This window comes from Doryrhamphus excisus, linkage group LG5, assembly GCF_037039965.1.
Source record: "Doryrhamphus excisus strain RoL-2023G ecotype Guam linkage group LG5, RoL_Dexc_Guam_v1.1, whole genome shotgun sequence".
Lineage (NCBI taxonomy): Eukaryota > Metazoa > Chordata > Actinopteri > Syngnathiformes > Syngnathidae > Doryrhamphus > Doryrhamphus excisus.
In genome coordinates this window covers 18,078,755-18,105,910 of record NC_136361.1, presented here as the reverse complement: position 1 = coordinate 18,105,910, position 27,156 = coordinate 18,078,755, and the positions used below count along the sequence as shown (strand labels likewise).

At 41.7% G+C, this 27,156-nt stretch overlaps 3 protein-coding genes across 3 annotated transcripts; all 3 read left to right on the top strand.

Moving 5' to 3' along the window:
• The first annotated feature begins 605 nt into the window (after nt 1–605).
• nppcl (natriuretic peptide C-like) lies at nt 606–2,517 on the top strand. The gene is made up of 3 exons (XM_058053654.2): nt 606–754; nt 1,638–1,787; nt 1,894–2,517. The coding sequence occupies exons 2-3, from the start codon at nt 1,689–1,691 to the stop codon at nt 2,188–2,190; spliced, it is 396 nt and encodes a 131-aa protein (XP_057909637.2). The 5' UTR covers nt 606–754; nt 1,638–1,688; the 3' UTR covers nt 2,191–2,517.
• Nucleotides 2,518–4,480: 1,963 nt separating this feature from the next.
• gapdh (glyceraldehyde-3-phosphate dehydrogenase) lies at nt 4,481–8,332 on the top strand. The gene is made up of 12 exons (XM_058053570.2): nt 4,481–4,577; nt 4,862–4,907; nt 5,587–5,686; nt 6,004–6,110; nt 6,680–6,770; nt 6,850–6,965; nt 7,040–7,121; nt 7,195–7,346; nt 7,430–7,508; nt 7,645–7,728; nt 7,799–7,896; nt 7,959–8,332. Exons 2-12 carry the CDS (start codon nt 4,885–4,887, stop codon nt 8,026–8,028), a joined length of 1,002 nt encoding a protein of 333 aa, XP_057909553.1. The 5' UTR covers nt 4,481–4,577; nt 4,862–4,884; the 3' UTR covers nt 8,029–8,332.
• A 504-nt stretch (nt 8,333–8,836) lies between these two features.
• LOC131105516 (non-homologous end joining factor IFFO1) lies at nt 8,837–18,309 on the top strand. The gene is made up of 9 exons (XM_058053684.2): nt 8,837–10,123; nt 12,394–12,454; nt 15,267–15,362; nt 15,460–15,600; nt 15,666–15,871; nt 15,941–16,067; nt 17,406–17,495; nt 17,763–17,893; nt 17,973–18,309. Exons 1-9 carry the CDS (start codon nt 9,186–9,188, stop codon nt 18,073–18,075), a joined length of 1,893 nt encoding a protein of 630 aa, XP_057909667.2. The 5' UTR covers nt 8,837–9,185; the 3' UTR covers nt 18,076–18,309.
• Nucleotides 18,310–27,156: the final 8,847 nt, after the last annotated feature.

Genomic DNA, 27,156 nt, shown 5'->3' with positions numbered 1-27,156 from the left:
TTTTTTTTTTTTTTTTGTCTTTATTTACATTTTTTCCCCCCTCCTCACTATGCTGCCTACTTTTTTCCACCTCCCACGGGCTCTTCACTGATATCACATGCACGGTAGTTTAACCCCCCTAATTGCTAATCTCTTTCGCCTACCGCCCTCCTCCACACCGCATCCTCTCCCAAAAAGATGAGAGGGGTGCTCTTCTCTATGCATGCATGGCATGGTGGCTTTACATAACCACTCTGCAATATGACTGTATCCACTCCTGCTTCAAATGTATTAAAAGTGAGCTGTTATCTGAGTACCACGGAGGTTGACTATTTGAGGTAGACCCTAGTTGAAATAATCACAGGCTGCAACTCACTGTTGCTAGTGTTGTAATTTGGCGGCAGGGGTTGCGGGTAGCTGTTGGCACAAAAAAAAAAAAAAAAACAAGACAAAGGTCAGATCACTATGCCATTACATCCACCATGTCTTAGTTGGGTCCTGCCCCTTCACTCAGTGGCACGAGTGGAGGCAAGATGCCCGCACACCCGCATTCCGCCTCTGCCAGAAAGAGGAGGGGGGAAAAACAATCCTAATTTCAATTCCACCACAGAGCGAATGAGGAGGAGGAAGAAGAGAAGGAGGCGTGGCAAGCCCAGTGAGATAGTGATGTTCTCAGCAGGTGCCAACAAGTGAGCGGCAGCTCTGAGTGGAGATGAAGAGGCACTAACCGCAGAAGACATCCACAAGGAGAGTTCGGTGCACTACAGTCAGCTAGGTGAGCATGCTTTTCTTTTGCAAAAGAACCGTTCTTCTTTTCACTTGCAGAAATGAAACGGCAAATCAAGTTTGATTTGATTTGTTGGGCATACTTCATTTATTTTCCTTTCTGAACATGCCATACTGATTTTTGCAGTAGGAATGAATGCCAGTGAAATTAAATTAATTTCTTCTTTTTTTTTCTTTAATTCTTTAGTGCTTTGTTTCAAATTGTTTTGCTTTATTCCATAAGATGCTTTTCTCCACTTTAGTTAAAAATACTTTAATTTATATTTAAGTGTATGTTATAGAATTTTAGTATTTTATTTTTTAGATTTTTGTGTTTTAAATTTATACTATTTTAATCCCCCAAAAATAAATATTTTCTGCCTTTTTAAAATTTACTACAGTAAGTTTACTTTTAAAAATACTACATCTATATTTTCCATTTATATCTATTTATATATGTGCATATACAGTTTTAAAATGTACTTATTTATATGCATATGTGTAGAGTATATGCGTGTATGTGTATACATATGTGCATATATAAAAACTAAAAGAAAATACTTAATTTAACTGGTGAGCTAATTGAATCTTTTTCCTAATTGCTTAATTTATATTATTGATACATTTTCTTAACCACTTTAATCCCAAAGGGGAAAGTCATTTTCGTCCTATTTAATTAATGCAGGTTTTTTTTTTCTTCTGGTTTTTATTGCTACAAGCATTACTCAAAAAAAAAAAAAAAAAAAAAAGTTTTGGTGCCTTGCTAAATGGCACCACAGTTGTCATACAATGTCTGTCTTTAGGTCAGCAGTGGGACCTGGACAATTGTCGTCATGCCAGGTCCTTGCGTGCTAATCAACAAACAGTCACGACATCATGTTCCAAATGTTCAGTCTCTTGCAGCTACAGTATTTTCTGTTGGCGTGTTCATCACTTGTGCTGCCATGCTGCTTTGTCCTGTCCTGCTTGGGGTCACTCTGCTCCTCATGGCCCCCTTGGACACCGTAGAGGCTCGCGCTCTGCACACTCCTGATAGTGCACAGGTATGGACTTGGTTGGCAAAAGTGTAGAATGAGGATGGCTCATGAAATGTCTCCATTGTTAACTTGTATGCCATGCAATTTAATTTCTTTATTTTGTAACATGAAGTTAATGGAGCAGCTTCTGGACCGCTACAACGACCTTTTGACCATGGACGATCTGGAGAACCTCTTGAACAGCCCGGCAGAGGAGCAGTCCACATTATCCTCTGGCGCCAAAGCCTCTGAGTTTTCCACCAAATGGGCTGACGTCCAGGTGGAAACACCCTGGCTCCGCCTCCTCAGAGAGGCTCTGGCCAATCAGAAGCGGGTGGAACCTGAGCAGCGCTCACGGAGGGGATGGAATCGAGGTTGCTTTGGCCTCAAACTGGACCGGATCGGGTCTATGAGTGGATTGGGCTGTTAGTTGTAATGTACAGAGGAACAGACTGCTATCACCGTGTTGGATGCTGGATGGTAAAAGGATGTTTACATGTTACCATGGTGTCATCACGCTAGTAGAAACCTTTAGTCGCTGTTTATATTAGAGCAGCTGTAGATTCTGCCATATTGTGTGAGTATTGTCATCAAGCAGCATCTTGTTGTACAACTTTAGTTTGAAATTGTAGCTTTAGTCTGCTAATTGGGTCAAATGTTAAAGTTGTGTAGTAAAACCTACTAGATTGGTGCCAAACATGTACACATTTCCTTTTTATTTCATTATGATTTGCATGAATAAACAGATTAGACGTTTTGTTATTCCTCTCATTTCTTTTTTTGCACACTTTTCATCAGGTACAAACGCCGACTTAGTTTTTTTAAATTTAAAATTAAGTATAATTGTGCTGTAAATAAACCTATTTTTTGTTTTTTTTATGTGCCACTAGATGGCAGCCACTCATCATATGCATCTTCATTTCTCCTCTGCCCCTAACGGACTTTGCACTGGACTTCCTACCCACGTTCTCAAGTTGCATAAATGATGTCTGAAAGTTTTTCATGCATTTAAACATCAGTCAGGTAAATGAAAGCCAAAATGTGTTCTTAAAAGTTCATATGCTCTTCTATTATGGTATTAACTCTGATTGGTTCCCTATACAATAGTCTTACAAGCACTGTTCTCTTCCCTGTGATATTTGAGGCATATTTAATACAAGAGAGGCAGCATTTACTGTAGTCCTAAAAGTAAAATGTGGCTCTGTCAGCCACCATCTAAACTTAGCCTGACCTTTACTTCCCCTCTTTGACCTTAAGCTGTGGAGCAGAGGCCCAAAGTGGCATGCATGCACGCACACAGCCAAGCCTGTGTTAGATTCACTGGCACGTCTGCAAACACATAGCTGATAGCAGTGCACAATATAAGGTAAATATATTGCATGTTGTGTGGAAACACTCCGATGTTGACATGTGAGGCCTCTTATAAGCCTGTGAAAAAATGTTTTCCAATAAATGCTAGCCTACATGTATAACCAGTGTCCTGAAAGGACGTTTAATTGTTCCATCTTGTGTTGCTGCATAGATGTTTTGCAAGATGGGGTCATGTTTTGAAAATGATTTTTAAACACACGTGCTTGTCCATCTTCAAAAGGTGTGTACCACACAGTGATGTCATTAGGCCTATGCTTCAGCCCCCCCCAAATAATTTGATATTTTGTATTGATTTTTAAACATTATATATATATATATATTTTTTTTTTTATTACAAAAAATCTCTGACAAATTTCATAAAATAGGGCAAAAGCAGGCTAATAAGCAAGCCAATAAGCAGGCTAATACTGGCCTACTAGGAGTAGTAATAATCAGAAGAATAATGATGATAGTAATAATATAATTATAGTTATTATATAATTGATTACAGTTTTGCAGTGAAGATTGTGTGTACTTGTGTAAATTTAATGATGGCCTAAAACAATTGAGTATCTCGACTAAATCTGTCCAAAAGTGGGAAAGTTATATCCGGGTTCTTGTTCGTTATTTGTTTTTTGAATATTTTTAGATTTTTTGCATTTTTTTGAATGTCTTCTAGATTAATTCATATCCTGTGCATCTCCAGGGGGCTAATCCGCCCATCCCCCCCGTCCTCAGAACCTAGTGATGACCCTGGTACCAAATGTGTTGTTTGCTAAAGTTACAGAGTACATTTTGAACATTTTGACCCTCACCAAGCAAAACGTCTTTGCTGGGGTGTTGGGCGGGACTTAGCAACTACTGTACTTCATAGGTCATTGACTTTGTATTATGGTTCTAAAACTAAGTAGATATCTGCTTTACATGTATTTCAAAGCATTTTGAACACAACCCATTGGAATTCATTTATATTGAATCTCAATGAAGGCCTCTGCTTATGTACATTGCATGCATTTCAATTGCATACATACGTAAAGACTCAAGCTAATGGCTAATCTTTCCCGAATCAAGTGAAAAGGTGAAGGGGTCATGGTTTTTTGGACATGAAATGTCACTGTAAGGCAGAAAGAGACATGATCTTTCCCCATGAGTGTCTGTGTGGGGGTTTACTGAGAAGGTCAGAGAGGGACCCTCCAGACAAGCGATGGTGTAAACCAAACCATTGCAGACATTATGTATATCTGTGTGTGTGTGTGTGTGTGTGTGTGTGTGTACAATGTGGAAGCTTCTGGTGTCTCCAAGACATCACATGGTTCTGTTGCCAGCTGACCTTGACATTCAGAAAGGGGTGTGACCACAAAGGGGGCGTGGCTTTGCAATCCAGATAATGATAAAAAGGCCTGCTCAACTTTGCTCTTTCCCACTCTCACCTGGAGTCGCGAAGCAGAATCAGGCATCTCACAAACGGTAAAGTCACTTTATTACTTGGATTTTACCTGTTTAGCTAACTTGGGAAACACCTGGGAGGACACCAATTTATCATTGAAGTGTAACAGTTCAATGAGGATCACTACTTAAATTAGCATTGTATTGTATTAATTTTGTAGTTTTATTCAAAACTGTAATAATTTTTCATTATTGTTGTAATATTTTTATATATTTTATAAAATTAACCTATATAACTATTCAGAGCGTATTCCAGCATTTGAAAACACTGCATGTGCTTATTTATTATCATTTCTTTCCTGCAGAGGACTCCCTCAACTCAGGCACAATGGTGAAAGTCGGTATCAACGGGTAAGAAACTATACATTTAATTTCCCATATCACATAGATTCCATCTTTGCCATACGTGGTGCAAGTTAATCTTCCTAAATGTCAAGCTATTTTTAACCTCTTCTACCATGCTGGAATGACACCGTACTTCCACTAATGTGACGGCCTTCTGTCTGTCTGTGTTTTAGTTCTGATAAGATCACTACTAAAGCTAATAATCCTACTTGAACTTTGACCTTCAGTTGATAGCATTGCTAAAGACTCAGTTTCGACATTGTTTTTCCTTCCTGTCTAACTTCCAACCTTCTATTGGCTGGCTTGGTTATCTGGCCGCTATCCTCCCCTCTTGTATTTTGAACCCCCCCGCAGTTAAAAAGTAACAGTGCTGCTGATCAAACACAGCGCTTGTTGTTGTCGTCATCAGAGTTACAACACTTGCTTAGACTTTAGCGGTTTGTATGTTAAACCTGCTCCCTTTGTACTGTCAGTAGTTAAATTTCAGAGGGGAAACTGAAGGGTTATATAGTAAAAGTTTAATATTTTATATGCATATATGGAAATTTAAAAAAATGGGTAACCCTCACTTGACTGCCTTTAGTAATGATACTGACTGTCCCAACTGTGCTTAGAGCTTCTGCGTGATTCTGTCGCCACCTAGCGGCCAACTTATTGAAACTACAACGAACTATCTCCTTTTCAGATTTGGCCGCATTGGTCGTCTGGTGACCAGAGCTGCTTTCCACTCCAAGAAGGTGGAAGTTGTGGCCATCAATGACCCCTTCATTGACCTGGAGTACATGGTGGGTCTATCAGGATGTATATGTGTATGTGTATATATATATATGTATATGTATATGTATATGTGTATATATATGTGTATATATATATATATGTATATGTATGTGTATATATGTGTATATATATGTGTATATATATGTGTATATATATATATATGTATATATGTGTGTGTATATATATGTGTATATATATGTATATGTGTGTGTATATATGTATATGTATGTATATATATGTGTGTGTGTATATAGAGATAGATATATATAGATATAGAGGGTCTTGGTTTAAAATGACGACACTAAAATGTTTAGTTTTGCTTTAGGTCTACATGTTCAAGTATGACTCCACCCACGGCCGCTTCCACGGTGAGGTCAAGATTGAGGGTGACAAGCTGGTCATCGATGGACACAAGATCACCGTGTTCCATGAGTGAGTTCATAGAATAACTTCTTATGGAGGGTGTAAAAATGCATGGAAATATAGAATTAATGGAAAAAAACAGTTCATTGGAAAACTGTAACTATCATTGAATCTGGTGTGGTGGGTGGGTGGGTGGGTGGGTTTGCCAAGTAATGCTGGCCTCGAGTTGAGGTTTAATGGTAATACTGGTATCTGTATGACGGAAACACAAAGCAGTTATGAAACCTGCTGTTATTTAAATTTATAATTGAGAAGGGAATAACAACACGGTAAAAATATGCCTGGAAATTAAGGGTAATAAAAATGCTAAATTAACGTCTTGCATACATTACATACATACAATGTAACGTTGAGGACGCAAACATTAGTAACACGCCGCGTAGCTATGAGCTACAGTCGTGACACGTTACGCTCATTTTAACGGTTAACTGGTCAACGAAAAGCAAAATGGCTACTTTTTTTAAGATGTGTTGCGAAGCCTTTTTATCACAGGTGTATATTTCTCACCTCACAAACAGGCTCTCATGATATATTACAGTTACAGGGACTTGACTCTTGAATTTTTTTTTTTTGTGCAGGAGGGACCCTACCAACATCAAATGGGGGGATGCTGGTGCCCAGTACGTGGTTGAGTCCACTGGTGTTTTTACCACCATCGAGAAGGCCTCTGTATGTATAGTCTGTCCTGTACTGTGTGCTCCTTTTTATTATATTGCTAAAATAAAACTAAACATACCCGATTTTGCAGGCTCACTTGAAGGGTGGCGCCAAGAGAGTCATCATCTCCGCCCCCAGCGCTGATGCGCCCATGTTCGTCATGGGGGTCAACCACGAGAAGTACGACAACTCCCTCAGTGTGGTCAGGTAAGTCACTTGTGGGATAGATTTCTAGTTTTTATTTAGGAGTCTATTCTTAAAACCGTTTTCCTGTCCCATAGCAACGCTTCCTGCACAACAAACTGCCTGGCCCCCCTGGCCAAGGTCATCCATGACAACTTTGGCATTATTGAGGGCTTGATGGTGAGGATTCAAACGTATAAATCACCTGCATATCAACTTAAATCTAAATAATGGCTTTTTGTACCCCAATCAGAGCACTGTTCACGCCATCACCGCCACCCAGAAGACTGTGGACGGACCCTCAGGCAAGCTGTGGAGGGACGGCCGCGGTGCCAGCCAGAACATCATCCCCGCTTCGACCGGCGCAGCCAAAGCTGTTGGCAAGGTCATCCCCGAGCTCAACGGGTGGGTGTCGCAACAAATTAAAATTTTTTTTTAGCAGTTATTCCCAAGAATGGGATTTGACTCGAATGTGTCCATGTTGGTAGCAAGCTGACCGGCATGGCCTTCCGTGTCCCCACCCCCAACGTGTCTGTAGTCGACCTGACCGTGCGTCTGGAGAAACCAGTGAGTGAACTGTTTGTTTTTTTGTTTTTTTTTTGGCATTGAGTATAAAAGCTGAACTTGCCAGCAAACTGCAAGGAAATTATATTTATCACTGTTTATTCACTAAATAGCAATTGACCTACTTTTTTCTGTGCAGGCCAAATACGATGACATCAAGAAGGTGGTGAAGGCCGCCTCCGAGGGCCCCATGAAGGGCATTCTGGGATACACAGAGCACCAGGTCCGCACTTGTCACACCAGTTAGTCCCTGACTTATTTGACACTGAACATGCCATGCTATCCTTTCGCAGGTGGTGTCCACAGACTTCAACGGTGACACCCACTCCTCCATCTTTGATGCTGGCGCTGGCATCGCCCTCAATGACCACTTTGTCAAGCTGGTGTCATGGTGTGTTTTATCAGATTGATACTTTATCTCCTTTTTTACTAATGGCGATGTTTTGTTCCCAGGTACGACAATGAGTTTGGCTACAGCAACCGTGTGTGCGACTTGATGGCCCACATGGCCGCCAAGGAGTAAACTGTCACCACATCACTTTGCCACATTCTCCATGTCAGAATTCCATCTGTACGATGACATTTTGTCGTGTACAGGTGGAAGACTGCCTTGTTTACTAGACAATACCCCGCTGCCTGGGGAGAGACCCACCACCCCCCACATACATACACACACACACCTCTCCATAGATTGCAAAATATTTAAATTGATGACCAATTCTTGTCTGAATTTCCCTGTTCTGCTCTTGTGAGAAGTGAAGGTGTTTAGTGTCTGATCCTGCACATCTGCTGCAGTCGGCGGAGAAATAAAAGTCCTCTTTGTGAGATTCACAGCCTCTTGCGTTGTGTTCATGAACATCAGGCACATCAGTAGATGACCACTTCCTGGTTTATGGTTGATGTATTTTTATTACATTTTAAAATGAATTAATTGTAAATAATAATGCTGGAAGAAATTCTTGCGAATTTTTCTTTTTTTTGGAACATTTTCCTTGATAATGCAAATATATTTGCACAGTGGTGTGTATTTAACTGTATATATTTGGGGAATTGTGTCATAACAGCGCCCTGCAGGCTCCTGTGCTGTAATTTCCTATATCGTCTGCAGCCACTAGAGGGCACTACAGTTGCATAATATCGGACACTTGCTGTGCTTTCTGATGTTACCTTAATACCCATTCTAATTGTTCTCCGTTTTATTTTAGCTCTTCTGTAGCGCCCGTAAGCATCCATGTGGATTATATTGTAGAATTAGAGTTTCTAGAGAATATGTGGTTTCTGTATGGGTTTTGTGCAGTGCGGAAATGAAAGGGTTAAAACTCCAGCTGCTCTTCTGGTGGCGTCATTACGGTAAGCCTGGCAGCACTTGTCCTGCGGTCACATCTTGTTGCCACAACCAGAGGTACGAAGAGACATCGGATTTATGCTCCATTCATCCGCTTTCCCTCCGCTTTGTTTGCCTAAAACCTCCACCCCAGACGCGGATGAGCTATCGCTGCGATTCGTCTTCGTTTGTCGGTGTTCATTTTGTGAATAATTTAGCTGCTTTTGCGCTCTCCTTCCGGACGGTCACAGCTAAGACCTTAAAGCTTTTGAGTCTTAATTCAGAGGCGCTTATATAAGAAGGGAAACATTGTATTGTTTTATTCTGCATTGGAGAGACATTCGCCGTCCGTGTTCATGCCAGATCTGCAGCGATTTAGTTTTCCATACCATAGCATGAATCCATTGTTGGGGGCCACCACACATCTCCAACAACATCCGCAGCCGAGCCAAGCAGCAGGACAACCTCTCGAATCCCCCTCGGGCCTCCTCCCGGACGCCGTTTTCGGTGCTTCGGATCCGGCGTCTTTTCTCCTTGGCGATCTCCCCGGACCAGGAGGGCCTGATCATCCGGGTCCCGAGTTCCCCTCACAGAGCTCCCCTTACCTCCACCACTACCCCCCTCACCACCACCTCCACCACCACCAGACTGTGCACCATCCTCCAGCAGCAATGGCTCTCAGAAACGACCTGGGCTCCAACATCAGCGTCCTCAAGACCTTGAACCTGAGATTCAGATGCTTCCTGGCTAAAGTGCACGAGCTGGAACGCCGGAATAAGGTTCTGGAGAAGCAGCTTCAGCAGGCCTTGGAGGTCAACAAGGGATGCGGCGAGGCCAGGCCACACACCCAAGATGCCGGAGTGCAGACGGGTTTTGTCGGAGCCATCCCGCTCAGACCTGGATCGCTACCTTTCCACAACACCAACAACTCAGCCAGGAGGCCAACCACTTTATTCCCACCCTCCCTCCAAGCACCTGACAATTCCACCCAAACCAACGCCACTTGTAACCCAGCTATCACCATCAGCCAGGCGTCACCTTCAGTGGACTCCCCAGGATCCAGAACAACAGGACCAGGCCGCAACATCACATCTGCTCCACGCTTCCTCCCGGGCACCATCTGGTCCTACAACCCCACTCGCAGATATGGAACAGAGCGTCTCACCAGTCCGGGGGTGTCCTGGGTGCACCCGGATGGAGTCGGGGTCCAGATCGACACCATCACTCCTGAAATCCGAGCGCTCTACAACGTCCTGGCTAAAGTCAAGCGGGAGCGGGATGAGTATAAACGCAGGTAAATGGAATGAATCCACTTTATTGACCTGTTTTTCCACAGTTGGTTCTTGCTGACTCAGCAAAAATGCCACCCGCTCTGACCTGGTCCTGCGGCAGAGGCAGGTGCTGCTGCTAGAAATATACCCACTAGATTAACGGCTTTCTAAATATATAAGGAAGAATGAAGGTCAATCATGTGAAGATTAGTCACATTGGAGCTTTGGGCCTGTAGGGGAGTGGCCTGAATATTCTATAGTGATATCTTATATATATATATATATATATATATATATATATATATATACATATATATATACATATATATATATATAATATACAATATATATAAGCATGTAGCATATTTAGTGGTTAATAGAACATTTAAGGTACACAAGTTAGAGATTTGTTGCAGTTTTATTGCCTCTCACCAACATGCTTTATGCTTTAATTCCGATAAAACCGCTCATTGGGCAGCACCCTTGTCAATCACTTGAGGATGTCATTGTTTACGTGTCTTCTATAAGGATGCTGATTGGTTCGTTCCTTATTTGACTGTTTAAATGCAGCATTGGGGGGGGCGTCATGGCGTTCGAGTGGCTAGCGCGCAGACCTCACAGCTAGGAGACCAAGGGTTCAATTCCACCCTCGGCCATCTCTGTTTGAATGTTCTCCCCGTGCATGCGTGGGTTTTCTCCGGGTACTCCGGTTTCCTCCCACATTCCAAAAACATGCTAGGTTAATTGGCGACTCCAAATTGTCCATAGGTATGAATGTGAGTGTGAATGGTTGTTTGTCTATATGTGCCCTGTGATTGGCTGGCGACCAGTTCAGGGTGTACCCCGCCTCTCGCACGAAGACAGCTGGGATAGGCTCCAGCACCCACCGCGACCCTCGTGAGGAAAAGCGGTAGAAAATGAATGAATGAATGAATGAAATGCAGCATTGGAGAAAAGTAGGAATAGTGCCATTGAACACATCACAAATTGGATGTACTCTAAAGTCACAGAATCATTTGACTCTGTGTCACACGGACATTTTGTGTGCACACACAAAATGCTAGACGTCGGATTATGTAATGGAGGTAGCACGCAAATTGTTGCTGATGATTGACATGTAGACTGGTCAATGACTGCTTTTTTTACTTAGTTTTGTCCCAAGTTGACAGGTAGGAAATGAGGCATTGAACAGCATTTACGATACATTCGGAGGTCAGAAGGTTGCCAGTTTAATTCCCTGATTAAGATTTCAAGACTGTGTCTCTTCACTGTACATTTTTTTCGGGTTTTCATTCCACTTTGTTTTTTTTGAGGTGCCATCGTTCCCGAATACCACACCAGTCACTAAAACATCCTTTCAGTTTGAATGTTTGAACGGTGCATTCAATGTCATAGGAAGAGTGCGCGATGGGAGTCTTTAAAGGCATGGGTGCCTTCATGTCTGTCTGGCTTCAAATAACCTTCATGTGATGAGCCTTTTTTCTCCCAAGTGACGTCTGGCAACCCAGCTACTATGACCTCTGTACAGACCACCAAAAGGACGTTTTTGTTCCTGTTTATTTGAGATTATTTAACCGCACACACAGTGAACGCACCTTCCCCCTCTGTCACTCCTCTCCATATCTGCAATGCACCATGCACTGCAAGTCGCTAGAAAGAGTGTGCTGTGTGGTGGTGGGAGGGTGGCCTTCCTTACGAAAGGTTGCGAAACTCCTCTGTATTCTGCAAACGTTACATCTCGTGTTTTCTGGAATGATGGCGATGCACCTCAAGATCTCCATGTGTCGCAGTAGTTACAAAAAAAAATGTGCATCCTTAATGAGATGATGCAGCAGGTCTGCAGTGTGAGTGTGAATCACACACACACACACACACACACACAAAGCATCGCAGAGGGCGCTCGGGCTTTTAAATGAATTAAAAGTTAGGATTAATGGCATCACAGTGGTGCACTTTTTATTCAAACAAACAATTTATGAGCCCGGCTACAAGCCCTGAATCTTTATTTGTCGTTTAAGCGTGGCATTGTGAAGACCTGTACATGTACACCGTGGTGGGAACAATTTGAGGAAGGCCCTTTTCTGTTCCCACTGCCCAAAGCAAAGTCTATAAAGGCATGTTTGGCTGAGTTTGGTGCGGAAGAAGCCCATTACACATATACAATAATAATAATAATCCTAATAGTTTACTTTGTATGCTATAAGTATTGATAATATTTGATTTATTATTAGATACGTGCTTATGTAAAGTCTTCTAGCCTCATTTCACCTTTTGGATTTGTTTGATTTTGTAGATGGGAAGAAGAATACACAATGAGAATGGACCTGCAGCAGAAGATTGCAGACTTGCAGGAGGTAATATTAGACGTGGTGTGCATGCTTTTGTGTGTGTGTGTGGGGGGGGCAAAATGATATCATGATAATATTGTGGGATATCCGATCAAACATCACGCTAGCCCAACCTCAAAAATCCAGTACGATCCCATTTTCCTTAGGAAACCATGGAAATGTAAATAATCTGTTCCAGGGTCAAACTGCGGTCATCATAAAACATTTATTATGAACTGAAACGTCTTTTATGTCTTTTTTGCGGAAGAAGTGATGATGCAACTACGCAATAGAACTATAGTGCATTTTATAAGAACTCGGCCTGCAACTTTCCCATAGAAATAAAAGCTGAACAACAACCAGGAAGTGAAAAGAGTCTTGTAACATTGAAGACTCACATTATACGTGCACACCTTCACAAACATCAAACTACCTCAAAGATCCAGTACAATCCCAATTGTCCTTAGGAAACCATGGAAATATAAATAATCTGTTCCAGGGTCAAACTGTAGCCATCATAAAACATTTATTATGAACTAATCCGTCTTACAAGTTTTTTTTTTACGCAAGAGGAAAAAAAGAGGTGATGATGCAACTCCCCAATAGAACTATAGTGCATTTTATAAGAACTTAGCCTGCAACTTTCCCACAGAAATAAAAGCCGCACAGCAACCAGGAAGTGAAAAAAGTCTTGTAACGTTGAAGACGCACATTACACATTGAAGGGGACTTGTTTTTGCACGTGTGCACACCTTCACTAACATCAAGCTAGCCGAACCTCAAAGATCCAGCACAATCCCAATTGTTCCAATTAGGAAACCATGGAAATATAAATAATCTGTTCCAGGGTCAAACTGTGACCATTATAAAACATTTATTATGAACTAATCCGTATTTGCATTTTTTTTTGCGCAAGAGAAAAAAAAGAGATGATGATGCAACTCCACAATAGAACTATAGTGCATTTTATAAGAACTCGGCCTGCAACTTTCCCATAGAAATAAAAGCAGCACAACAACCAGGAAATGACAAGGCATAGAGTCTTGTAGCGTTGAAAACACACATTACACATTGAGGGGGAATTTGAATGTTTTTGCACGTGTGCACGCCTTCACTAACATCAAGCTAGCCGAACCTCAAAGATCCAGCACAATCCCAATTGTTCCAATTAGGAAACCATGGAAATATAAATAATCTGTTCCAGGGTCAAACTGTGACCATCATAAAACATTTATTATGAACTAATCCGTTTTTTACAAGTTTTTTTTGCGCAAGAGAAAAAAAAGAGATGATGCAACTCCACAATAGAACTATAGTGCATTTTATAAGAACTCAGCCTGCAACTTTCCCATAGAAATAAAAGAGTCTTTTGGGTATTTGAATTCTTTCACATGTGTGCACGCTTTCACAAATGAAGGCTGGGATAGAATGACTTAACAGTGCTTAATGTGACTATATAAAAAGAATGAAACATCTTAAGTTGTTACACAAGTGTTTGGATCTTACTTCCCCGCGTACTTCATTATTCTTTTCTACTCCTCTTGGAATAAGTGTTGCAAAAAAAAAATAGCCAATGAAAAAGTACAACACAAGCACGACGGTTTTCTCTTACAAATAGCAGGCCTTGATGAGAAGGTACTTGACTTCTACTAATTCTGCATACCGTATATTGTACCTCACAGTTGTGTTGTGTTGTGCTAGGCGTGCATGAATAAGTCAACAGGGGGCGCCGTTAAAAGACAATTACTGCTGTTCTTAAGTAGTCGATGAGGCATTTAGTATTTACAATGTTTTCATGCGGTTTATTTTACTGCTGAAAGCTTTTGCATAATGTAGAATTTTGCAGCTTGCACATACGTATGTGGGCGCTTGCAGCTCTTGTGTGTACGCCTTGGTGTTTTCGGGCTTCCTGTTTGTGTATACAATATGTCTATTTATGTATTTCTATACTGTATATACACAGTTACAGTCAGACAAGACATTCAAGCACACGATGGGTGTATGTAAACGTCTCACGTAAACATTAGCTACGTATACATGGACCCAAATATTCCAATTTTATTCGGGTTATTTGCTCAAACGGAAAGAATGTAACCTTTGTATACGCCTCATTCCGAAAGAATAGTGCCAATCCGAATGAATATATAATCGGATTCCCAGACGTGGAATATTCCTTTCCCCAATCCGATTGAGGTATCTTGTACCCGCTCAATCGGAAAGTTGCCAGACTGCGTTCTTCTTCGTGGTGTTTTTCTTCTTCTGTTGTTTATTAGCAGCTTTCGTGTGCATTAGCGCCATCTGTGGAACAGAATCTAAACCCTTCTATACGCCATTCACAAGTCCAGTTTAATTTAAAAAAAGAAAATACATATCTATATAAAACATGTGCCGAGCTTAATTATAAAATATTAGCAAGATTGAACTTTATCTTTTCCTGTTCCCGGGTGCATTCTTTCAGCGAATGCTGAGATATGACGTAACACGCAGCTCCAGACGTTCTTCGATTTTAAAGAATGGAGGCAAGCAATCGGCACTGGACTGCTGCGGAAAGTTCGTTTTTGTTTGGAATTTCAAGACCGGACAAAGGAAAAACTGGCAATACGGAGGTATTCCAAAAAGTGAAGGAAAAACTCGAAGTCGGTATCGCGTGATATTGGTGTTTACGTTTTACTGGGCATGCCCCATTGACTATTCTGGTTGATTATAGCGGCGCATGTAGACATGCGATTGGAATATTCCTTTCCATGGATACCATTACTTTCGGAAAAGTCATTCGGAAAGATTCCATTCGGAATTAGAAAAACTCCTCATGTAAACGTGGCTTATGTGTGTCATGCAGGACCTGCAGGAGAGCGAAGGCTGCCAAGACGAGCTGGCCCTCAGAGTTCAGCAGCTGAAGGCCGAGCTGGTTCTCTTCAAGGGCCTCATGAGCAACGTGAGCTTCATTTTTTTTCTCTTCTCATGGTGTCATGTGATCAAGAACCATCACTTTGGCGATAAAACTTGAGTTAAACAAGCCTGTCTGATTAAAGGACCTGTCGGACCTGGACACCAAGATCCAGGAGAAGGCTATGAAAGTGGACATGGACATCTGCCGAAGGATTGATATCACAGCTCGCCTTTGTGATGTGGCGCAGCAGAGGAACTGTGAAGATGTCATCCAGATGTACCAGGTGGAGACCACATCATCCATGTTGTTAATTTGTGAACTTGAGACTTAAACTAAAAACCTGTACAGGTTCCAAACAACCAGTCGTCTTTAAGTCTGCGTCGCAAACAAACGCCTCAGTCCGTAAATGGCAGCGAAGGTGAAGAAACGGTCAGCACCTCGGAGAGCGACACAGGCATAGCTAAGGAAGAGGACCAGCAGCAGCAGCAGCAGCAGCATGGTGGATCGTCGGCCAATCAGATCAACGAAGAGATGCAGAGGATGCTCAACCAGCTGTGAGTGGTCATGTGACTTTTTGGAGACTTAACTCACCTTTGAACTTTTGGTGCATTCGTGTGCTGCAGGCGCGAGTGTGAGTTTGAGGACGACTGCGACAGTCTGGCCTGGGAGGAGACGGAGGAGACGCTGCTTTTGTGGGAGGATTTCCCAGGATGCACCTTGCCTCCAGACCCCGCCCACTTACCTGGAGAGGTAGCACAATATACATTCTATGATGTCATTTTTTAGGTTATGATGTAATGTTTTAGAGTGGAAATATGTGGGTTTTCTCCGGGTACTCCGGTTTCCTCCCACATTCCAAAAACATGCTAGGTTAATTGATGACTCCAAATTGTCCATAGGTATGAATGTGAGTGTGAATGGTTGTTTGTCTATATGTGCCCTGTGATTGGCTGGCGACCAGTGCAGGGTGTACCCCGCTGGGATAGGCTCCAGCACCCCTGCTACCCTCATGAGGATAAGTGTTAGAAATGAATGAATTAATTAATTAATCATGGGGGTTTAAGAATTTTTTTTTTATTTGGTGGGGTAATTATATCACTTTTGTTTCTGCTTGTTTGTTTTGTGGGTCAAATTTTTGTGCAGAAAATATATATTTTTTGTTCAAATAATTTTTGTAGGTTAAACTATATTATTTTAATGAGAATTTTGAGTATTTTGTGGGTTTTTTAGGAAGCAAAATGGTGTTCTTATTATGTTTCTTATTTCAATTGGGCTAAAAATATGTCTTTTTGTGGTGCCAATTTCTACCTTTTGAGGGATTTTGTTTACATTCACCATGGAGCCGTGAAACAGGAGCACATCATGAGTTTTGTGTGAAATATCTAGTGCAGGGGTGTCCAAACTGCAGCCTGAGAACCAAATGTGGACCGCAGCTCATATTTTATTGGGCCACAGCACAAAAATCATAATAATAATAATAACAAGACCATGGTTCAATTCCACCCTCGGCCATCTCTGTGTGGAGTTTGCATGTTCTCCCTGTGTGTGTGTGTGTGTGGGTTTTCTCCGGGTACTCCGGTTTCCTCCCACATTCCAAAAACATGCTAGGTTAATTAGCGTCTCCAAATTGTCCATAGGTATGAATGTGAGTGTGAATGGTTGTTTGTCTATATGTGCCCTGTGATTGGCTGGCGACCAGTCCAGGGTGTACACCGCCTCTCGCCCGAAGACAGCTGGGATAGGCTCCAGCACCCCTGCGACCCTTGTGAGGAAAAGCGGTCGAATATGAATGAATGAATGAATAATAATAATGATAATAACCCTTGTGAGGATAAGCGGTAGAGAATGAATGAAATAATAATAATAATAATAATAATAAGGTTTGTCACCTAAACATACATAAGCATACATTTTTTCAGAATACTTTGGACATCCCTGGCCTGGTGTTTATGTTGCTCATTTGTTTAGCATGTTGCTTTACATTATGTATAAATGTTATACTATTTGACACTAAATGAATGTGACCTCAAACTACACAGTATTTATCATCTAAGTATGCTTATTTTTTTTTTTACTTCACCCCACTAGGAGGATTGTTTGGAAAAAGTGATAAATGACACAGAGTGTTTGTTCAAGTCCCGAGAGAAGGAATACCAGGAGACGATTGACCAGATTGAGGTGAGCCAGGCACTCTTTTATCGTTTACTTCCTTCATTAACCAGGAAGTAGCCAGTTTACTAACTGACAGTCAAGTATTGGCATTCTGTTATTTAGTTATTTGAAATGCTCCAATTAACCATCATTTGAACGTTCACCCCCTGCCCCAAAGTTGGTCCAGTCCTGTATAGATTACCACCACCACAGAGACATCAATACTGTCAGTACCTAAGAGGGTATTGATTACATAAAGTGCATACTCAGCTGATCAATGGAGTTTTTTTCCAGCTGGAGTTGGCCACAGCCAAGAGCGACATGAACCGCCACTTACACGAGTACATGGAGATGTGCTCCATGAAGAGAGGCCTGGACGTCCAGATGGAGACCTGCAGGAGACTCATCACGCAAAGCGGAGACAGGTACAGTACACGCTAAACACGTCATTCGGTGAAATCACCCCAAAAAAAACAAAAAAAAACGTCCCTTCTACCTCTGTAGTAACGCGACGGCCGCACAGACGTCCTCTGATGATAGCGATCAGAGAGAAAGCGACAGGAGCTCGGCCTCGCCTCCTTCCTCCTCCAACGCCGGGAGGTCCTGACATCTTGCTGCCGAGGTCATGTGATCTCCTCAACAGTGCTGCACTATCACGTCACACATAATCAGTCACATCGTATGTAGTCCGTATGTATGTTCTCATCCTCGTCAAAGCACTTGGACGTTTTAGTAGGATTTGGTACAAAAAGTCAAGTATCTCATTTGATGTATTTTAGGGTTACTCAAAAAGTATGTTATTCTTGTTTTTGGAAGGAATTATGGACAAAATTTAGGCTTTGGGGGCTTTCATGTAAAAGGAAATGTTTTTAGTGGGAAATAATATGTTATGCAGTGTAAATGTAGGCCATATTTTGGAACAAAAATATTGGCGTTTTTCCTTTCCAAATAAGCAAAAAGAACAAATAAATGCAGCCAGGCAAAATATATAACTTTTTTTGTGGCCAAAGTTATCATTTTTAACTAAAATGTTTGTAGCATTTGACATCAAAATCAATATACAGTATCATTTTTGGGTGGCAAAATGTAATTTGTTGCTATACAACAAAACATACGTATATGCTTTTATGCACTTTGGGGGATAATATGACCTTTAACTACAGGGAAAATGTTTTTGTGGTGCAAAGAAAGCAAGGCAAGGCTGCGCGGTGCGCGAGTGGTTAGTGCGCAGGCCTCACAGCTAGGAGACCCGAGTTCAATTACATCTCTGTGTGGAGTTTGCGTGGGTTTTCTCCGGGTACTCCGGTTTCCTCCCACATTCCAAAAACATGCTAGGTTAATTGGCGATTCCAAATTGTCCATAGGTATGAATGTGAGTGTGAATGGTTGTTTGTCTATATGTGCCTTGTGATTGGCTGGCGACCAGTCCGGGGTGTACCCCGCCTCTTGCCCGAAGACAGCTGGGATAGGCTCCAGCACCCCCCGCGACCCTCGTGAGGAAAAAGCGGTAGAAAATGAATGAATGAATGAAAGAAAGCAAGGCAAGGCTGCACGGTGGACGAGTGGTTAGCGCGCATGCCTCACAGCTAGGACACCCAAGTTCAATTCCACCCTCAGCTATCTCTGTGTGGAGTTTGCATGGGTTTTCTCCGGGTACTCCGGTTTCCTCCCACATTCCAAAAACATGCTAGGTTAATTAGCAACTCCAAATTGTCCATAGGTATGAATGTGAGTGTGAATGGTTGTTTGTCTATATGTGCCCTGTGATTGGCTGGCGACCAGTCCGGGGTGTACCCCGCCTCTCACCCGAAGACAGCTGGGATAGGCTCCAGCACCCCCGCGACCCTCGTGAGGAAAAAGCGGTAGAAAATGAATGAATGAATGTTTAAATAATTTTTTTAGGTTAAAATATAATATTTTAGTGGAAATTTCGAGTATTTTTGTGTTTTTTTGGGAAGCAAAATGGTGTTCTTGTATTTATATTTCAATTGGGCTAAAAATGTCTTTTTGTGGTGCCAGTTTCTAGCTTTTGAGGGTTTTTTTTTTGTTTACATTCACCATGGAGCCATGAAAAATTTTGAGTCCAATTCAGAGTCCAATTCAGAACTTCACATAGTGCTTAACTTTTTGTCCAATTTCCTACTGAATTGTCCTGCATTACAAAGTAGCTGAAAATATTACATAATGCTTCTTGTGATGTCATCTTCATGCAGCGATGCTTTAGGCTGAATGTAGAGTAAAACCAAGGCAAACATCCCTACGTTCATCACACTATGTAAAGTTGTTGGTAGCAATCAGGCTTCTACTGGCGCTTGTGTCTACGGACGTACATTTGTAATATGATGTCACCAATCAGCGTTTTACTGCCTCACAACTGCGGAGTGCATTTTCTTTGACATTATTATTATTATTTTATTATTATTAGAGACGCAATTGTACACGAAATATGCTTTAAAGAATGTTGACCAAGATATAGTCGCTGGTGTTTGTTCAGTGTTTAGAATTTGGATGAGTGTATGGAAATTGGATTAGTGTGCGTACTTTTTACATATGGGAGGCAAATCAAGAGCATTTGTTCAAAGAAGTGAACCCGCCGAGTGCCAAAACGTAAGAAAGGAAATACAAAAAGATGCTGCTGAAGCTTATTTTCACCGACGTGCTTACACAACTGAACTTATTTCCAAGCCTGTTAAAGGTTTGCACATTGAAAGTAAAAAACAAAAACAAAACAAAGAATGAAACAATCAACATGTAATTGAGACACACTGTAAATAGCAAACGACAGTATACAATATTTCTTGTGTTTATCAGTGAGCTTGTTGTCCATTTAAAACAAAAGAAGACATTTGAGGTTTCTTTATCATGGATGCATGGCATAAAATTGACAAGATATGAAAGGACGTTGGAGAAAAACGTTTTTTTTTTGCGGGATTGTCTTTGTATGCATGTGCCAGTGTGCCGGCTTTATCGCTGAATCGCAAATGATGTCGTAACAAAGAAAGACACTCAAGCAAATGAACGCAACAAGAAAAAAAAATACAATGAAAGTAGCCCAGACTTCATATTCATATTTAAAGATATAATAATTATCTACAGTTGAAATAAACAATCTCAGATCATTTCAGTGTGCAACAAAGCACAATTAGAAGAATATTATCACAATATTAACACAAGAGGTGTCCAGGCTGGTCCACCAATAATAAAAAGCACTAAAAGTAGGTGACACTTGGTTGCCGTGGCAATAACACAGACTCTATTCTCCTTCTTATAAGTCAGTGTGCCATCAATTGTATTCTAATTCATTCACTTTGAAGTCAAATTTTTACATATGGTTGCTTTAAATGGAATGACCTTTTGCCCATACGAGTGTATGCATTTGCTAAGTGAATTGAAATATAATTACTGGAATGTAAACAGACATTTGATCTTATATTTTTTAAACTTTTTTTTGTTTGTTGATTTCATGGAAGTATGCTACTGTAAGTAAATAGTGTACATACTGTATTTAAAAAGCTAGAAACATCCACTAAGCGTCCTTGCAGAGATGCGGGATAGTCTGTGTGTCCAACAGGAGAGGGAAGAGAATAAAGGATGAATCTCAGCAAGAGAAAGACTGTGTGTGATTATTGGGTGTTGGTTATGATTATTGGGTATGATAGAGCAACTCCATCTGTTTTTGTGTTTTGTGACCAGTAAAAGTGCATTAGACGCAAGTTGAAAAAAACAGAAAAAAATGACATACCCCCCTTACGTTTTTTGTCCAAAATAACAAAATTGAAAGTCTGGCATTCCATGCCATTTTTGGGTGCTTCTGGGGCCCCTGTTGTGTGTGAGGTTTCCACTGTGTTTTTGACCCGAAAAGTGCATTAGAAGCAAGCTGAAAAAAACTGAAAAATGACATAAGTAAGAAAAAAGTAAGAAAAATAGAAAATTAGGAAAAATAGGAAATTAGAAAAAATAGAGAAATAGGAAAAACAGGAAAATGAAAAAAGTAGGAAAAATAGGAAAAACGGGGAAAATAAGAAAAATAGGAAACTAGGAAAAATAGGAAATTAGGAAAAATAGGAAAATTAGGGTACATATGGGAAAATAGGTACATAAGGAAAAATAGGAAAAACGGGGAAAATAAGAAAAATAGAAAAATAGGAAAAGTAGGAAATTGGAAAAAATAGGAAAAATAGGAAAATAGGAAAAACAGGAAAAATAGAAGAATAGGAAAAATAGGAAATTGGGAAAAATAGGAAAAAAGGAAAACAGGACAAATAGGAAAATAGGAAAAATAGACAAATTAGAAAACAATAGGAAAAATAGAAAAATGGAAAAATAGGAAAATTAGGAAAAATAGGAAAAACGGGGAAAATAAGAAAAATAGAAAAATAGGAAAAATATGTGTTGTATTATATGTATGTAATATGTATTATGTAATATGTATTAGTGTCATTTAAACAACTTTAAAAAGAGGCAAAAAATCGACAGCCACGGACCTGAAAAACGGGCAAAAAACGAAGCGTCAGAAAAGTGGGATTTTTTGCCTTCTTTAGGTCCTGCCGGGACCCCTGATTAATGTTTGGTGGGTTTTGTCCACTTCCCGGACCAGGAAGGTGTAATTTAAACAACTTTAAAAAAAGGCGAAAAATCGACAGCCGCGGACCTGAAAAACGGGCGAAAAACGAAGCGTCAGAAAAGTGGGATTTTTTGCCTTCTTTCGGTCCTGCCGGGACCCCTGATTAATGTGTGGTGGGTTTTGTCCACTTCCCGGACCAGGAAGGTGTAATTTAAACAACTTTAAAAAAAGGCGAAAAATCGACAGCCGCGGACCTGAAAAACGGGCAAAAAACGAAGTGTCAGAAAGGTGGGATTTTTTGCCTTCTTTAGGACCTGCCGGCACCCCTGATTAATGTGTGGTGGGATTTGTCCACTTCCCGGACCAGGAAGGTGTCATTTAAACAACTTAAAAAAAGGCGAAAAATCGACAGCCGCGGACCTGAAAAACGGGCAAAAAACGAAGCGTCAGAAAAGTGGGATTTTTTGCCTTCTTTTGGTCCTGCCAGGACCCCTGATTAATGTGTGGTGGGTTTTGTCCACTTCCTGGACAAGGAAGGTGTCATTTAAACAACTTTAAAAAAAGGCGAAAAATCGACAGCCGCGGACCTTAAAAACGGGCAAAAAATGAAGCGTCAGAAAAGTGGGAGTTTTTGCCTTCTTTAGGTCCTGCCGGGACCCCTGATTAATGTGTGGTGGGATTTGTCCACTTCCCGGACCAGGAAGGTGTCATTTAAACAACTTTAAAAAAAGGCAAAAAATCGACAGCCGCGGACCTGAAAAACGGGCAAAAAACGAAGCGTCAGAAAAGTGGGATTTTTTGCCTTCTTTAGGTCCTGCCGGTACCCCTGATTAATGTGTGGTGGGTTTTGTCCACTTCCCAGACCAGGAAGGTGTCATTTAAACAACTTTAAAAAAGGCGAAAAATCGACAGCCGCGGACCTGAAAAACGGGCAAAAAATGAAGCGTCAGAAAAGTGGGAGTTTTTGCCTTCTTTAGGTCCTGCCGGGACCCCTGATTAATGTGTGGTGGGATTTGTCCACTTCCCGGACCAGGAAGGTGTCATTTAAACAACTTTAAAAAAAGGCAAAAAATCGACAGCCGCGGACCTGAAAAACGGGCAAAAAACGAAGCGTCAGAAAAGTGGGATTTTTTGCCTTCTTTAGGTCCTGCCGGTACCCCTGATTAATGTGTGGTGGGTTTTGTCCACTTCCCAGACCAGGAAGGTGTCATTTAAACAACTTTAAAAAAGGCGAAAAATCGACAGCCGCGGACCTGAAAAACGGGAAAAAAACGAAGCGTCAGAAAAGTGGGATTTTTTGCCTTCTTTAGGTCCTGCCGGGACCCCTGATTAATGTGTGGTAGGTTTTGTCCACTTCCCGGACCAGGAAGGTGTCATTTAAACAACTTTAAAAAAGGCGAAAAATCGACAGCCGCGGACCTGAAAAACGGGCAAAAAACGAAGCGTCAGAAAAGTGGGATTTTTTGCCTTCTTTAGGTCCTGCCAGGACCCCTGATTAATGTGTGGTGGGTTTTGTCCACTTCCTGGACCAGGAAGGTGTCATTTAAACAACTTTAAAAAAAGGCGAAAAATCGACAGCCGCGGACCTTAAAAACGGGCAAAAAATGAAGCGTCAGAAAAGTGGGATTTTTTGCCTTCTTTAGGTCCTGCCGGGACCCCTGATTAATGTGTGGTGGGATTTGTCCACTTCCCGGACCAGGAAGGTGTCATTTAAACAACTTAAAAAAAGGTGAAAAATCGACAGCCGCGGACCTGAAAAACGGGCAAAAAACGAAGCGTCAGAAAAGTGGGATTTTTTGCCTTCTTTAGGTCCTGCCGGGACCCCTGATTAATGTGTGGTGGGTTTTGTCCACTTCCCGGACCAGGAAGGTGTCATTTAAAAAACTTGAAAAAAGGTGAAAAATCGACAGCCGCGGACCTGAAAAACGGGCAAAAAACGAAGCGTCAGAAAAGTGGGATTTTTTGCCTTCTTTAGGTCTTGCCGGGACCCCTGATTAATGTGTGGTAGGTTTTGTCCACTTCTCGGACCAGGAAGGTGTCATTTAAACAACTTTAAAAAAGGCGAAAAATCGACAGTTTTAAAGTTGTTTAAATGACACCTTCCTGGTCCAGGAAGTGGACAAAACCCACCACACATTAATCAGGGGTCCCGGCAGGACCTAAAGAAGGCAAAAAATCCCACTTTTCTGACGCTTCGTTTTTTGCCCGTTTTCCAGGTCCGCGGCTGTCGATTTTTCGCCGTTTTTTAAAGTTGTTTAAATGACACCTTCCTGGTCCGGGAAGTGGACAAAACCTACCACACATTAATCAGGGGTCCCGGCAGGACCTAAAGAAGGCAAAAAATCCCACTTTTCTGACGCTTCGTTTTTTGCCCGTTTTTCAGGTCCGCGGCTGTCGATTTTTCGCCTTTTTTAAAGTTGTTTAAATGACACCTTCCTGGTCCGGGAAGTGGACAAAACCCACCACACATTAATCAGGGGTCCCGGCAAGACCTAAAGAAGGCAAAAAATCCCACTTTTCTGACGCTTCGTTTTTTGCCTGTTTTTCAGGTCCGCGGCTGTCGATTTTTTGCCTTTTTTTAAAGTTGTTTAAATGACACCTTCCTGGTCCGAGAAGTGGACAAAACCTACCACACATTAATCAGGGGTCCCGGCAAGACCTAAAGAAGGCAAAAAAATCCCACTTTTCTGACGCTTCGTTTTTTGCCCGTTTTTCAGGTCCGCGGCTGTCGATTTTTCACCTTTTTTCAAGTTGTTTAAATGACACCTTCCTGGTCCAGGAAGTGGACAAAACCCACCACACATTAATCAGGGGTCCCGGCAGGACCTAAAGAAGGCAAAAAATCCCACTTTTCTGACGCTTCGTTTTTTGCCCGTTTTTCAGGTCCGCGGCTGTCGATTTTTTGCCTTTTTTTAAAGTTGTTTAAATGACACCTTCCTGGTCCAGGAAGTGGACAAAACCCACCACACATTAATCAGGGGTCCTGGCAGGACCTAAAGAAGGCAAAAAATCCCACTTTTCTGACGTTTTGTTTTTTGCCCGTTTTTCAGGTCCGCGGCTGTCGATTTTTCGCCTTTTTTAAAGTTGTTTAAATGACACCTTCCTGGTCCGGGAAGTGGACAAAACCCACCACACATTAATCATGGGTCCCGGCAAGACCTAAAGAAGGCAAAAAATCCCACTTTTCTGACGCTTCGTTTTTTGCCCGTTTTTCAGGTCCGTGGCTGTCGATTTTTCACCTTTTTTCAAGTTGTTTAAATGACACCTTCCTGGTCCAGGAAGTGGACAAAACCCACCACACATTAATCAGGGGTCCCGGCAGGACCTAAAGAAGGCAAAAAATCCCACTTTTCTGACGTTTCGTTTTTTGCCCGTTTTTCAGGTCCGCGGCTGTCGATTTTTCGCCTTTTTTTTAAGTTTTTAAAATGACACCTTCCTGGTCCGGGAAGTGGACAAAACCCACCACACATTAATCAGGGGTCCCGGCAGGACCTAAATAAGGCAAAAAATCCCACTTTTCTGACACTTTCTTTTTTGCCCGTTTTTAAGGTCCGCGGCTTTCGATTTTTCGCCTTTTTTCAAAGTTGTTTAAATGACACCTTCCTGGTCCAGGAAGTGGGCAAAACCCACCACACATTAATCAGGGGTCCCGGCAGGACCTAAAGAAGGCAAAAAATCCCACTTTTCTGACGCTTCATTTTTTGCCCGTTTTTCAGGTCCGCGGCTGTCGATTTTTCGCCTTTTTTTTAAGTTGTTTAAATGACACCTTCCTGGTCCAGGAAGTGGACAAAACCCACCACACATTAATCAGGGGTCCCGGCAGGACCTAAAGAAGGCAAAAAATCCCACTTTTCTGACGCTTCGTTTTTTGCCCGTTTTTCAGGTCCGCGGTTGTCGATTTTTCGCCTTTTTTAAAGTTGTTTAAATGACACCTTCCTGGTCCGAGAAGTGGACAAAACCTACCACACATTAATCAGGGGTCCCGGCAGGACCTAAAGAAGGCAAAAAATCCCACTTTTCTGACACTTTGTTTTTTGCCCGTTTTTAAGGTCCGCGGCTGTCGATTTTTTGCCTTTTTTTAAAGTTGTTTAAATGACACCTTCCTGGTCCAGGAAGTGGACAAAACCCACCACACATTAATCAGGGGTCCTGGCAGGACCTAAAGAAGGCAAAAAATCCCACTTTTCTGACGTTTTGTTTTTTGCCCGTTTTTCAGGTCTGCGGCTGTCGATTTTTCGCCTTTTTTAAAGTTGTTTAAATGACACCTTCCTGGTCCGGGAAGTGGACAAAACCCACCACACATTAATCAGGGGTCCCGGCAAGACCTAAAGAAGGCAAAAAATCCCACTTTTCTGACGCTTCGTTTTTTGCCCGTTTTTCAGGTCCGCGGCTGTCGATTTTTCACCTTTTTTCAAGTTGTTTAAATGACACCTTCCTGGTCCAGGAAGTGGACAAAACCCACCACACATTAATCAGGGGTCCCGGCAGGACCTAAAGAAGGCAAAAAATCCCACTTTTCTGACGTTTCGTTTTTTGCCCGTTTTTCAGGTCCGCGGCTGTCGATTTTTCGCCTTTTTTTTAAGTTTTTAAAATGACACCTTCCTGGTCCGGGAAGTGGACAAAACCCACCACACATTAATCAGGGGTCCCGGCAGGACCTAAATAAGGCAAAAAATCCCACTTTTCTGACACTTTCTTTTTTGCCCGTTTTTAAGGTCCGCGGCTTTCGATTTTTCGCCTTTTTTCAAAGTTGTTTAAATGACACCTTCCTGGTCCAGGAAGTGGGCAAAACCCACCACACATTAATCAGGGGTCCCGGCAGGACCTAAAGAAGGCAAAAAATCCCACTTTTCTGACGCTTCATTTTTTGCCCGTTTTTCAGGTCCGCGGCTGTCGATTTTTCGCCTTTTTTTTAAGTTGTTTAAATGACACCTTCCTGGTCCAGGAAGTGGACAAAACCCACCACACATTAATCAGGGGTCCCGGCAGGACCTAAAGAAGGCAAAAAATCCCACTTTTCTGACGCTTCGTTTTTTGCCCGTTTTTCAGGTCCGCGGTTGTCGATTTTTCGCCTTTTTTAAAGTTGTTTAAATGACACCTTCCTGGTCCGAGAAGTGGACAAAA